General features: G+C 39.6%; 1 protein-coding gene across 6 annotated transcripts in view; it reads left to right on the top strand.

Moving 5' to 3' along the window:
• The window catches only part of MYB (MYB proto-oncogene, transcription factor), a 37,767-nt gene that overhangs the window by 13,441 nt on the left and 10,394 nt on the right, over positions 1-13,932 (top strand). Inside the window, exons 8-15 of one of the 6 annotated variants that reach the window (XM_003790301.1) lie at positions 439-543; positions 1,924-2,130; positions 3,110-3,469; positions 5,934-6,076; positions 7,364-7,478; positions 7,570-7,695; positions 8,402-8,512; positions 9,935-10,042. In XM_003790301.1, the coding sequence (XP_003790349.1) occupies positions 439-543; positions 1,924-2,130; positions 3,110-3,469; positions 5,934-6,076; positions 7,364-7,478; positions 7,570-7,695; positions 8,402-8,512; positions 9,935-10,042 (1,275 nt within the window). Of the gene's footprint in view, positions 1-438; positions 544-1,923; positions 2,179-3,109; positions 3,470-5,933; positions 6,077-7,363; positions 7,479-7,569; positions 7,696-8,401; positions 8,513-9,934; positions 10,043-13,932 lie in introns of all 6 variants that reach the window. The other 5 variants (XM_003790300.1, XM_003790299.2, XM_003790303.1 and 2 more) reach the window with 5 other exon arrangements.

The following is a 13,932-nucleotide window of genomic DNA, read 5'->3' as shown; positions in this document are numbered from 1 at the left end:
GACACACCGAGGCTCTGCGGGCTGTGCCGGCGCCTCACGGCCGCGGTGACACACCGAGGCTCTGCGGGCTGTGCCGGCGCCTCACCGCCGTGGTGACACACCAAGGCTCTGCGGGCTGTGCGTGGCGCCTCAGGGCCGCGGGGACACGCTGAGGCTCTGTGCGGTGTGTGGCGCTTCACGGCTGCGGTGGCACGCTGAGACTCCATGGGCTGTGCCGGCGCCTCAGGGCCGCGGGGACACACCGAGGGTCTGCGGGCTGTGTGTGGCGCTTCACGGCCGTGATGACACACCGAGGGTCTGTGGGCTGTGCCGGCGCCTCAGGGCTGTGGGGACACACTCAGGCTCTGCGGACTGTGCCGGCGCCTCGCGACTATAGTTCCCGCCATTGTGTCTGCTATGGCTTCCCATCGGACTTTGTTTCTTCTCTTATTATTTCAGAGACACTATAATGATGAAGACCCTGAGAAAGAAAAGCGAATAAAGGAATTGGAGTTGCTCCTCATGTCGACCGAGAATGAGCTGAAAGGGCAGCAGACGCCACCAGTAAGGCTCCTTACCGTGCGCTTGAGCAGGAGGCCCGCAGCCTCGCCTCGGCGGCGCCCCTCTGACTAGTTACCTCCCTGGGGCTCCCGGGTCCATTCCCAATGTCTCAACACAAGAAGTTGCTTGTAATGACGCCTGAGTGGTGGCAGAGTGCGGGTGCACGCGCTTGGAAGGAATCTATTTGCATTGCTGTAGAAACACAGTATCCACTTGTGATTGTCATTTTCTATTTGCATTGCTCTAGAAACACAGTATCCACTTGTGATTGTCATTTTCTATTTGCGTTGCTGTAGAAACACAGTATCCACTTGTGATTGTCATTTTCCCCAGAAGGACTGTAACCAATCTAAAGACAGCAAAGATCAAATGGATGAGAGTCTATATTTTTTATAAACGGTGTACCCGGGTGGTACTGATTTGCTTGATTTTTTCTTTTCTATTATTTTGTTAACCTATATTTTCATATTTTCTCATTTCCAACATGGTTCCATGCATGTCCAGCATATATAAGTTGCATATATAAGTTGCATATAAAAACCTTTTCATCAATAACATCAGCTGCTCTCTTCTGTTTGCATGGATGAAAGCTGTGCATGCCACTACTGAGTGCTGGCATCTTTTTTGGTAACTAGGCAGCACATGGAAAGCTACTTGTACTTTGTAACACATGGAGTTCACCAACAAAGAGAATAAAAGAGAAGTGATACCCAGTAGAGATTCTTAGGGACAAATTTCTTTTTTTTGTTAAATAATAAAGCGATTATGTGCACATGCTAGCTCAACCACTTTTTAACTTTAGTGAATGTTTTGCAACTTCTCCTGTTGTGTGGTCATGCTGTAAGGAGACTTCTGTTAATTTGCTCTTCTGCTTTCCTGACCACGTTGATCTGGCTGCCCCTTCCCTGCCTCCGTGCAAGCTGTAGCATTAGAACAGTACAGAAGCAACAAGAATATGAGCAGATAAAAGCAACTCTAACTCCTGAATCCTCTAGCCTTTTGGTAGGTTAGGATACAGATAGGGGCAATTCTTAACTCCCAGCCAATTAATGGACCTTTGGCAAATTATAATGAAGTGGATTTTTAAGACACTCAGTATGAGAATTGTACATCGTATAATACAGGCCCACGATTTGAAGTTTTAACAAAATGATAATTAAAGTAACTGTGGAGGTACAATCTACAGCAGTATTCAAAAGCGGAGTCTTGCATTAATGAAAGGAAACATCTTGACAACTGTTTCATAGGCATAAGTTTTAGATGATGCAACTACTTTTATCTTTCTTCCAACAGCGTCTGATACCTTGTGCAACATCATTGCTAAGTTCCTTCTCCCTTTCTTCTCCCTCTCGCTTTATTTCTACACCCTGCCCTCTTCCTTAGACACAGAACCACACATGCAGCTACCCCGGGTGGCACAGCACCACCATTGCCGACCACACCAGACCTCACGGGGACAGTGCACCTGTTTCCTGTTTGGGAGAACACCACTCCACTCCATCTCTGCCAGTGGATCCTGGCTCCCTACCTGAAGAAAGTGCCTCGCCAGCCAGGTGCATGATCGTCCACCAAGGCACAATTCTGGATAATGTTAAGAACCTCTTAGAATTTGCAGAAACACTTCAATTTATAGATTCTGTAAGTAGAATTGTTAAGGCAAGTTAATGTTTCTAGACGAGGAATAAGAAAACCCACTTTCTTAAATCATTGCTATTTTCTATAGCAAATGTATTAATAGCATACATTAATGTAAAGGTAAAAAGATGATTTTAGTCTCAGTGAAAATGTTTTTTTAAAGATCTGGTTTCCTAGGCTACCCAGACAAAACTTAGCTTTTCATAGTTTTTTTTAAAAGTCATAGTTTTTAAAAAAAATAATGAACTTGATGACTTATAAAGTAGAGCTTGGATGATGGGGACAGTGTTTGAGTTACTTTTAATTTTTTTTTTTTTAACTTTGCTTACTTTTATGTGCTTCTGTCTAATTTTGCTTTGCTTTTGGATAGCACATTCAGGATTTTGTTTCTTCCGAGCTGAAAGGAATCCTTTCGTGTATGTGAAGTGACAGTCAGTTCCGTGGTGGTTCATGGCTTTCTCCACAATCAGTAACACTGGTTATGGATTACTAGTCCCATTGGTTTCATGGAGATGAATCATCTTAGGGGAACAGATTTGAGTTCAGTACCTTCTTAGCAGACACTTGGCTTATTTCCCCGGTTTCCCAGTTGGTTAAAAAGCACTTACTGCATACCCATCAGACGGGATGAATATTGCTGTAACATGCCTTCTGAAGAAGGTTTTTTTTTTTGCTCTCGATTGCATGCAAATGATAACGGTGCTGGGATGTCTGTGAAGCACACACATAGGACCAGCCTTGAGGGAACACGCTAGACCACTTGAATGCAGTGTAAGGGAATAACTGTTCCTCCTGAAGCTGTTTCTCAAGAAGTCCCACAGATGGGCCCCGGTTTGCTTCGCTTTTAGCGTCTCTCTCGGCGCTGGGTTGCAGGTGACAATGGCACACCATGCACACACTGTCTCAAAGTTCTGTGCCTCCCACGTTGTTTCAGGATTCTTCATCGTGTGATCTCAGCAGTTTTGAATTCTTTGAAGAAGCAGATTTTTCACCTAGCCAACATCACACAGGCAGAGCCCTACAGCCTCAGCAGAGAGAGGGCAATGGGAGTAGGCCTGTAGGAGAGCCTACCCCAAGGGTGAACAGACGCCTGTCGGGTGAGGGGTCACTTGACCCACCCAAGGCCTTTCCTCCTGCAAGGCACAGCACAATTCCACTGGTCATCCTTCGAAAACGGCGGGGCCAGGCCAGCCCCTTAGCCACTGGAGACTCTAGCTCCTTCATATTTGCTGACGTCAGCAGTTCAACTCCCAAGCGTTCCCCTGTCAAAAGCCTCCCCTTCTCACCCTCGCAGGTAGTGCACCAATGTCTGCACAGCTGTTACTAATTTTCAACAGACACCTGAACCTTAATAATCTAGAAACTAATCCTTTGGAACAAATGACTAATTACTGTTGCCCCGGCTGATTTCATTCCGTTGCTGAATCTAGCAGTTGCTAAATTGTGCTGTCTCCCAAAGCTCAGGCTGTCTGCAGGCTGACAGATGATTTTGTCATAATTCTCTCTCTTTTACTTTTTTTTTCTCTCTTTTACTACTTTTGCGGTGGTTTAAAAGGTAGTTAGTTGCATGAGATGTGCTTTTATTTCTTTCAGCAACTAGGTTTAACATTTCTGACCCTTCCTCTTCCTTCATCTGATCTCTTCCTTTTAAATTTTTTAACACCATTTCTGCCTCCTTTCTCATGTATTATGTGATTCACTGACCCAGGAAATGAGGGAACCAAATTTTGTTACTATAATATTTGGGTTGCTACTAGACAATTTAAAGGTTCCAATCCATCCTTAAGCAGAAATGTTTAGGAAGAAGGGCGAGGAACAAAGGCTTGAGGAAAATAACTTATTTTTTCATTTCGGTTTCTCACCATTTTCTCTTTGGACTTGTGTCAGAATATTTTACTGATGCAGTTTTTGCCACAAGTATTCTTATTTCATAGTGTTTTTAAGGCATAGAAATTGGAATTCTTATCAGAGACTTGTGTATCTAAATTGTTAATAATTGAAATTAATAATTTGGCACTTTAAAACATTTTTCCAATTATATCCATTAAGAACAACTTTAAGTGGGAATAAATGATAAATTAAAAATTATCTTTTTTTTTTTCCTATAGTTTTCAAACTATGTTCTGGAAGACTTTCTTAGATGTTCTAGAAAAAAACCTTAAATATGTAGGTATATATGTTTGGGAAACACTGAGTCAAACAAAGTTAAAAATTGGTTTCTTTACATAGGACTTCTCAGAGTGTGTATTGTGTATTGTGAATTTCCAGAAGGAGATTATGATATGTTCTGTTTCCCAAATTTATTTTACCTTGGAGTCACGTAAAGAACATTTTTATTTTTCCGGAACATTGGTGTTCTGAGGGACATAGTTTATTATTCAAGAGTTTTCCACACAATGTAAACCTTCTATAATAAAAGTTTTGGTTCATTGATTAGTAATGGAAGAAAAGAAAATATGAAAAAAAACACTAATTGTTATTTTCCAATAATCACTTCAACCTTTTAATGTTAATAAAGAGTACATGTGAGCCTGGACACAGCAGCTCATCCTAATCCCAGCTCTTTGAGAGACCAAGGCCAGAGGATCCCTTGAGCCCTGGAGTTCAAGACCAGCCTGAGCAACATAGATCCTCATCTCTGAAAAATTTTTCTTTAAGAAATTAGGCTGACGTGGTGGTAATGCCTGTAGTTCCAGCTGCTCATAAGGAGAAGTATTAGTTGAGCCTAGGAGTTTGAGGCAGCGGTGAGGCAGCAAGCTATGATCGTACCTCTGTACTCCAGCCTGGGCAAAAGGGTAGGACCCAGTCTCCTAAAAAAAAATCACAACTCATTCTATTTAATGCCCTTTTTGAGATAGAATCTTGCTTTGTTGCCCAGGCAAGAGTATAGGAGCCCAGGAGTTTGAGGTTAGCGTGAGCTTTGATGATGACGCTGTGCTCTAGCCGGGGCAACAAAGCAAGATTCTGTCAAAAAAAGACATTTGCCATTACATAGAATGAGATGTGCTTTGGTTTTTTTCTATTTTTTTGTCTCACTCCAACTACCCAAATAGTGGGACTTCAGGTACAGGCTGCCTTGCCCACTTAATTTTTTTCTTTTTTTTTCTTTGTTTTTTTGGAGATGGTGTCTCAATATGTTGCCCAGGATGGTCTCAAACTCCTGGCCTCAAGCAATCCATTTGCCTCAGCCTCCCAAAGTGGTAGGATTACAGGTGTGAGCTACCACAGCTGGCTGGCAAGTGTCATTTATTGAGAATATTTTTAAAGGATATTATAACTTTTTCAGCATTTTTCAGCCTAGATTTTTATTTATTTATTTATTTATTTTGAGACAGAGTCTTACTCTGTTGCCATCGGTAGAGTGCTGTGGCATCAGAGCTCACAGCAACCTTGAACACTTGGGCTCAAGTGATTCTCTTGCCACAGCCTCCTGAGTAGGCACCTGCCACAATGCCCGGCTATTTTTAGAGATGGAGTCTTGCTCCTGGCTCAGGCTGGTCTCAAACTTGTGAGTTCAAGCAATCCATCTGCCTTAGCCTCCCAGTCTAAATTTTTATTTCTTGGAAACCACACTCCAAATTTTGGATGCCAAATTGAAATAAAACAATGCCCTCTCCAACCTCGTTAACATCTTTACTATTTTATATCTTGGGTCAGTAAAACATACTTGCTTGTTATCAAGGTGTAGTTTTTAAATTGGGCAAAATAAAGAATCACTGGCCAATCTAAGTAATTTTTTTCTTTCTCTCCATATTTAGTTCTTGAATACTTCCAGTAACCATGAAAGCTTAGACTTGGAAATGCCTTCTTTAACTTCTACCCCTCTCAATGGTCACAAATTGACTGTTACAACACCATTTCATAGGGACCAGACTGTGAAAACTCAAAAGGAAAATACTATGTAAGTCTTTGGTTCAAAAATAAAATTATTTATTTACTTATATAGACCCCAAATAACTGATGCACTTATATATAATATTATTGGCCACTTACATATAATTATGTATGTTCCTACATTGACTCCTGGGCATGTTACAGGTCTTTAGAGGTACAGTGTGGGAGGATAAACTAAATTGCCTTTTGCAGTTCTCTTCAAAATGTCCTTTATTTACAGAGTTAGTTTTCATATACCTTTTCCATTAAGGCTTTTCTTCTCACTGAAAATAAGATATTCGACCTCCTTTCTTCTCTGATTATAAGTTTCAGAATGAGTATGGTTCTTTAGTTAATTCATATTTTTTTAATCTTATTTTGTCTTTTGGAAACATATGTAAATAAGATATCTTCTGAATCCCCAGGAATATCACATAGTTAGAAGCTAAGTGGTGACTAAGAAATCATTTTTATTCCATAAAAGCTTAACCAGGTCAAAGAAATAGTGAAAGTCAGTGTCAAATATAAGAAATCTTTAAAAGAAGTACATCCTTTTTTTTTTTTTTTGAGACAAAGTCTCACTATTGTTGCTCAAGGTAGAGTGCTGTGGCGTCACAGCTCACAGCAACCTCAAACTCCTGGGCTTAAGTGATTCTCTTGCCTCAGCTTCCCGAGTAACTAGGACTACAGGTGCCAGCCATAACACCTGGCTATTTTTTGGTTGTCATTGTTGTTTAGCAGGCCAGGGCTGTGTTCAAACCTGCCAGCCTTGGTGTATGTGGCTGGTGCCCTAGCTGTTGAGCTACAGGTGCCAAGCCAAGAAATGCATTCTTATTATTCCCGAGTACAAAGAAAAAATTTTATAAGATTAACCTATTTTCTAGTGTGGACTCTATTATAATGAATAGATTAAATTGATTTGTAAATAATATGAGATCTGTACAAGGCGTACAGTCATCTTACAGACCAAAGAGCACTGCATGTTTTTTCAAAAACCATTAAGGAAAGACGAAAAATGTTTTAACACTCTCTTAAGCTTAGAGGTATAATATTTGGAAATATTTGAAAATATATGATATACATATTTTTTCTTAATGAATAATATGATTTAATCAGCATATTCCATACCAATACCATATCCTTAACAATACCATATATTCCAATGTTCCAATACCAATATTCCATTCCAATACCATATCAATAACAGAATTTATTATATTCAGTGGAAAAATATTAAATATAGCAGGTACAGAAATGTAGGGATATATGATCTTTTGCATTGAGACATTGAAAACTGTTTGTTTTCTTTTTAAAGTTTTAGAACTCCAGCTATCAAAAGGTCAATCCTAGAAAGCTCTCCAAGAACTCCTACACCTTTCAAACATGCACTTGCAGCTCAAGAAATTAAATATGGTCCCCTGAAGATGCTAGTAAGTTTTAGAAAGGTTCTTGGGTTTAGTTGGCTTATTAGTACAGACGGGAGTTTTCCTCTGATGTATAAATGCACATTCTTCCCTTTAGCCTCAGACACCCTCTCATCTAGTAGAAGACCTGCAGGATGTGATCAAACAGGAATCTGATGAATCTGGAATTGTTCCTGAGTTTCAAGAAAGTGGACCTCCCTTACTGAAGAAGATCAAACAAGAGGTAAACCTGAGATCCTCCAGAAGGAGCAAACTGTGAACGCAGCTCCCTTTGTTCCTTATGTGCAAGCTTGCTGAGCCTGCCCTTGGCATTTTGTAACACCACTTTTCATGCAAGACTTTCACACAGGATGCAGTGAAAAGGGACTGTCAGAGTGTAGGCACTGGTCTGTCACTGGGGAAGCCACGTTTTTTCTGTTGACTTCATGTTTGGAGAAAAGTCACGCTAGAGAGGACGAGGGAGGGCAGGAAAGCAGCTTCTCCCCATACCTTTTCCAATCACTGATGATGGATGGATAGATAGATAGATCGATCGATCATTTTCAGATATCATGGAGAAGTGGAATTGAAATCAGTAGTATCCAATTCATACAGGTTGAACTTGTAACAGGTGAATCAGAAAGGACGCTATCAACTGTGTTTCTTATAAGTGAAATAATGAACCATAACATAGTCTGTCTCGGAACTTTCATAGTGATCCCTGTAGTATACAATAAAGGGAAGCTAACCTACAAGGATCAAAGTTATAGTCTGTTGGCAAGAGGCATTTCCAACAGGTTAGACATAGTGTATATAGTTAGATACAGTGAATTTGATTTCATGTAGTGATAAGTGTTTGAAGGACTGTCCAGAAATATACTTTTGAGTGTAAATGTTTCTTGGGAAGTTCTAGATTCTAAAAAAAAACAAAGCACTTTATTTGCTTTTAGGTGGAATCTCCAACGGATAAGGCGGGAAGCTTTTTCTGTTCACACCACTGGGAAGGAGAGAGTCTGAATACTCAGTTGTTCACACAGGCATCGCCAGTGGCAGATGCACCAGTAAGTACCTGCACGCAAGCCCTCAACTTGTTACGTGATGTTGGTGCCTCACAGAGCCCTGGGTCTGGCACGTGGGGCTACTGTGGATGCAGCATTCACTCTTCAGTGCATCTTATTTCTAAACATTCTCTTGCATGTGACTTTTTAGAGGATTTTTTAATATAGACTATAAAGTTGAGATTTTGTTTATGCATTGGAAACAGATTCTGTTCCATTGCAGATTTTTTCATTATTTCTTTTTTTATTATTCAAGTGTTCTTGCCATTTAGAAATTATGCTACATGGATATTTCCGTAAACTATGTTAATCTTTATATTTTCCTTTATTTGTCTTCCAAGAGTGATCCATCTTTCTTGTTAAGTTGTTGCTTGTTTTAGGTAGCACCTAACATGCTTACAGGAGATGCCCATATTATACCCAATATTGCATTGCTTTGGTAACCACCATTTTTAAAGTTTGTTGTTTGTGAATGGTTCTCCTTATGTCTTACGGAGAAACAGCCCTAAGAACAATTGCTTATATGTATTCAGTAGTTACTAAGTGGTACGTACAGGTTCTAAGGGCTTTAGATGAATTCATTCATTTAAGCCTCACAGCAGTTTGCTAACATTATCATTTCCATTATAACAACTGGGATAACCTGAGCTTTAGGGAGACTTACTCATGTGCCCAAGATTATATACCCAGTAAGTGCTGCCACTGAGTTAGAACTAAGAAAGTCTCCTAAATTCCTTACTTTTCACCTTTTTTTTTTTTTTTTTTTTGAGACAAAGTCTCACTATGCTGCCCTCAGTAGAATGCTGTGGCATCACAGCTCACAGCAACCTCAAACTCTTACGCTTAAGCGATTCTCTTTCCTCAGCCTCCCAAGTAGCTGGGACTTACAGGCACCTCCCACAATGCCCGGCTATTTTTTGATTGTAGTTGTCGTTGTTTGGCAGGCCCAGGCTGGATTTGAACCTGCCAACTCCAGTATATGTGGCTGGCGCACTAGCTTCTGAGCTACAGGCGCCAAACCTACTTTTCACCATTTTTAACATTAATTTATAGCTCTACACAGTTCTGTATATACCAACATAGAAAATAAAGAGTCCTCTCCCCAGAGCTTAGTAAATCTTCCATTTTTAAAAGCACATATTTCTTAATTCATTTAGCAAATATTTCTTGAGTGCCTACCACATGCCTACAAGTATGTGGAACTCCAAAGAAGCATTTTGTTTTGATGTTTGCCACCATGGATTAGGGTTAGTACGGAGCTGAGTTCTTTTAGATTACAGGAAAGAGAATCTCTGGCAGATATATGCATTTTTTCATACTAATATGCATCATCTCATAGTAATCTACTCTGTAGAGTGCTAGTATAACGTTGGCTGTCATGTTACATAAACTCATTTAAATTTCAAATTATTCTCTTCCCTTTAGAATATTCTCACAAGTTCCGTTTTGATGACGCCAGTGTCAGAAGATGAAGACAATGTTCTCAAAGCATTTACAGTACCGAGAAACAGGTGCCTGGCAAGTCCTTTACAGGTAATTGCTATTCCAACATTGGTATCTTAAAATTCTTTTAGTGAGGGTGGTGCCCATGGCTCAAAGGAGTAGGGCGCCAGCCCCGTGTACTGAAGGTGGCAGATTCAAACCCAGCCCTGGCCAAAAACAGCAAAAAAAAAAATTCTTTTAATGAAAAACTGTCATCTTGAGGTGATAGCAGTTTTTAACATTTTAGACATAGAGGAGTGATGCTTTTAAGCAATTTCTCGATGTCTAAAATATTCTTATAATTTCTCATTGCTGCTCATATGACACATGCTAGAAATTTCTATGAGAGCAGGTTCCGAAAGCATGATGAAATGAAACATTTCTTACTAAGATCATTTGACTATCAGAATAAGAAAGTCAACTGTTAATGTTCTGTGGCTAATCTGTAGTTGGCCATCTGCAGTCAGGTTTTAATATCAAAAGAGATTTCCCCTGTAGCCCTGAAGTGGGTGTATGTTGATGAAATACAACAAATTTCAAATTAATCCTGAGCCAAATGTAAATAAGAATGCAAATTTTCTCCCCCAAATTATTTAAAGTAGTTCTCAACTTTAAATAGCCCAGTACCCAGCCACCTGCAGAGCCCTCCCCTCCACCCCTTCTGTGCTGCTGGGAGGGAAACTTCATAAACCCCGGGGCAGGTGGAGAACCTGGATTCAAAAGCCGGAAGTCGTATTTCATGCTGTGAGTTCAAAGGTACGGTAGTGGGATGGTGGCCTTTGAGAGCTTGCCCATTCCCTTAAAGGACTTTCCTGTCACTGTGATGTGCCTTCTGGCTCTAAATTGTGAGAATCTAAAAACTTCCTCTGTTAAAGTATTTGTGACACTTAGTGTTTTTTTAAACATATTACAAATATAACTGAAAGGGTTATAGGCACATTTTGCTTATTTATTCAATTTGATTGTTTCCTGTGTGGCCTCTATCTGACAGCAGTTATTTTGGTGATGGCTGTGGACTGGAATGTGGGGTAGGGAAAGTCAGTACTTGGGGCAAATGTGGAGAAATGTCCGAGTCAATCAGGCTTGTATGGGCCCCACAGAAGAGACTCAGAATACCACAGAGAATTGGGAAATAAAGAGAACATAGGAGAGGCTCGGCGCCTGTGGCTCAAGTGGCTAAGGCGCCAGCCACATACACCTAAGGTGGTGGGTTCGAATCCAGCCCAGGCTGCCAAACAACAATGACGGCTGCAACCAAAAAAAATAGCCAGGCGTTGTGGCAGGTGCCTGTGGTCCCAGCTACTTGGGAGGCTGAGGCAGGAGACTCACTTGAACCCAGGAGTTGGAGGTTGCTGTGAGCTGTGGTGCCATGGCACTCTGCCCAGGGGGATAGCTTGAGGCTCTGTCTCAAAAAAAAGGAGAACATAGGAGAAACACAAAAAGGCCTTATAAAGCCATCCAGTCCAGGGCAGCCATTTGAAAACTTTCCTGAGAGCTGACTGTGGGTCCAGAAGGTAAATCCTTTCTTGGTTTTATTTTTCCTCTTCCCCCCGCTAAGTTATTTGGCTCTTGGTTTCCATAGCACAGAATTTGACTATTTTGTTAGTACTTTAAGAGAGATTTAAGTTATATGTATATTTTGTACCCTAGCCAGGTTTTATCTGTATTTACAGTAGTATAAAAAAGTGCATTTAAATTTCAAAGAGCAAACATGTAAATATATATTGAGCTTTACGTTACATAAGTTGAAGAACCCTGGTTATTTTCCTAAAATTGAATCCTAATTGCTTTTAGACTAACCAGATAGTGTTGAGCCCACACCATTTAGAATGGAACATGGTGCTGATATACAATTTATATGGTACAAAAGTTGGCGAGCACCTCAGTATATATGAGAAAAAGGCCCAGTGTTTTACCACCGAGTTTTTACTGTGAGTACATTTTTTCAAAACATAATCAAAGTGGAATTTTATCAACATAATTATATCTTATTTAAAAGAAATATTATTTCTGGGCGTGGTGCCCATATCACAGTGGTTACAGTGCCAGCCACATAAGTTGGCGAGTTCGAGCCTGGCCTGGACAAGCTAAACAATAATGACAACTCCAACAAAAAATAGTGGGGTGTTGTGGCAGGTGCCTGTAGTCCAGGCTACTTGGGAGGCTGAGACAAGAGAATCCTTTAAGCCCAAGAGTTTGAGGTTGCTGTGAGCTGTAAGGCTACGGCACTCTACTGAGGGCAACATAGTAAGACTCTGTCTCAAAAAACAAAAAAGAAATATTCTTTCTGAAACTCAAAATTAAGTACTGGTTCTGTTTTTTAATGTGTATTTTCTGGCATATTAATGAATCATACTTGACATTCTGTAGATTATAATATTTGTATTGTCATCTATGCATGTAACATGATGAAGGCAATATTTGTCAGTTCCACCAAACTGAATAATTGTGACTGAAAAGTTAGAGTCAATGCTTCCATTTATACTATATGGTTCTTTGATTTATACTGATCAAGTATAGTCTAGTAATTTGTGCTAATAGATAACTGACCGATTTTAAGAAATATTCACTAAATGAATACATGCTATACACCAAGTATCTCCTTCCTTTGTGTTCTAGAGATCTAGTTTCTGATACCATAGAAATATGTGATTTCTAAAATATTTAAAACTTTTTGATAAATATTGGAAAATGCACCAAGTGATTCTAAATATTTAAACATACATTGCTTGTATATCATAAAATGTGTAAATAGAGGCACCTAGAGACAAGGCTGCAGAGATGTTCAGGCCAGGTTTATTGAAAAGGGAAGGTGGCCCACCTGGGCAGTGCAAAGAAGGCATCTGCCCCCCCGGGGGGCAATTAGAGGCTCCTTTTTATAGGGAGGATGGGGGCTGGGGAGGATGGGGGCTGGGCAAATTCCACAGTTTGTCTGGAAAGGTAGGGTCTTTGGGCACAGACATCTCAGGGAGTGGGCTAGCCAGATCCTTTGTATCATTGTTTTAGGAGGAAAGGAGGAGGAGGAGGGGAAAGGACATGTGTGTGGCTGTGTTAGGCCCCCCAGCATTTCATATAATCCTGATTCAACCGTATATATGTTTCTATGCAATTTGGTAGTTTTGTTTGCTTAAAACATGCCATTTTATATACAAGGTGGCCATAAAGTTCATGTGCAATTTTAAATTACACACTAACTTTATGGCCACCCTGTATATTTCCACTGGTAATCCAGTTTTACCTAATCAGGCAGATTTCTCACACTGGGCATTATTCACTATATTGTGCATTTATTAAATGACCTATTTGACTTAAGGTATATAATTTGTACTTATAATAAACTGAATATCAAGTAGATAACTATCTAGACATTTTTGTCATAGTTCTTTTAATTGTAACAAAAATCTGATTCTCAGGTGCTTCTAAATGTATAATATTTGCCACTTGTATAGGGTAATCACTTGTCTATCCACCTCGTGGTCTAAATATTTTACTTAGGATCAAGAACAACTTACTGAAGATTGTAAAAACTGGGTCGTTCTGCGTTTTGTTGGTTCAGTTTTAATCATCTGTGGCTTGATTATGGTAATAACATTTTAGAGAGCAATTATTATTGTTTTTAAGGCCCATTTATTTGCTTCAAATAAAAAAAAATGCACATACTTATACATAGGTCTGTATAAATTAAATTTGATAGTCTAAAATTAGAAATGCAAGACTTTGACATTGTCTTATGATAAATTTTAAATACACATAGAAGTATAAAAAATATACTACATTCTAGATTTAGCCATTGTTAACATTTTGCCATACTTCTCTTATTTTTATGAAGTATTTTAAGGTAGAGTCCAAATAATATAAAATGTTACTTTTTTATATACAAAAATACTTCCAGATATATCTCTATAAATAGGAATTTTGATATATAACCTAATCCCATTATC

Source organism: Otolemur garnettii, unplaced genomic scaffold, assembly GCF_000181295.1.
Source record: "Otolemur garnettii isolate 467f Iridium unplaced genomic scaffold, OtoGar3 scaffold00042, whole genome shotgun sequence".
NCBI classification, from domain to species: domain Eukaryota; kingdom Metazoa; phylum Chordata; class Mammalia; order Primates; family Galagidae; genus Otolemur; species Otolemur garnettii.
Note: the sequence above shows the minus strand (reverse complement) of the source record. Positions and strands in the feature narration are given on the sequence as shown.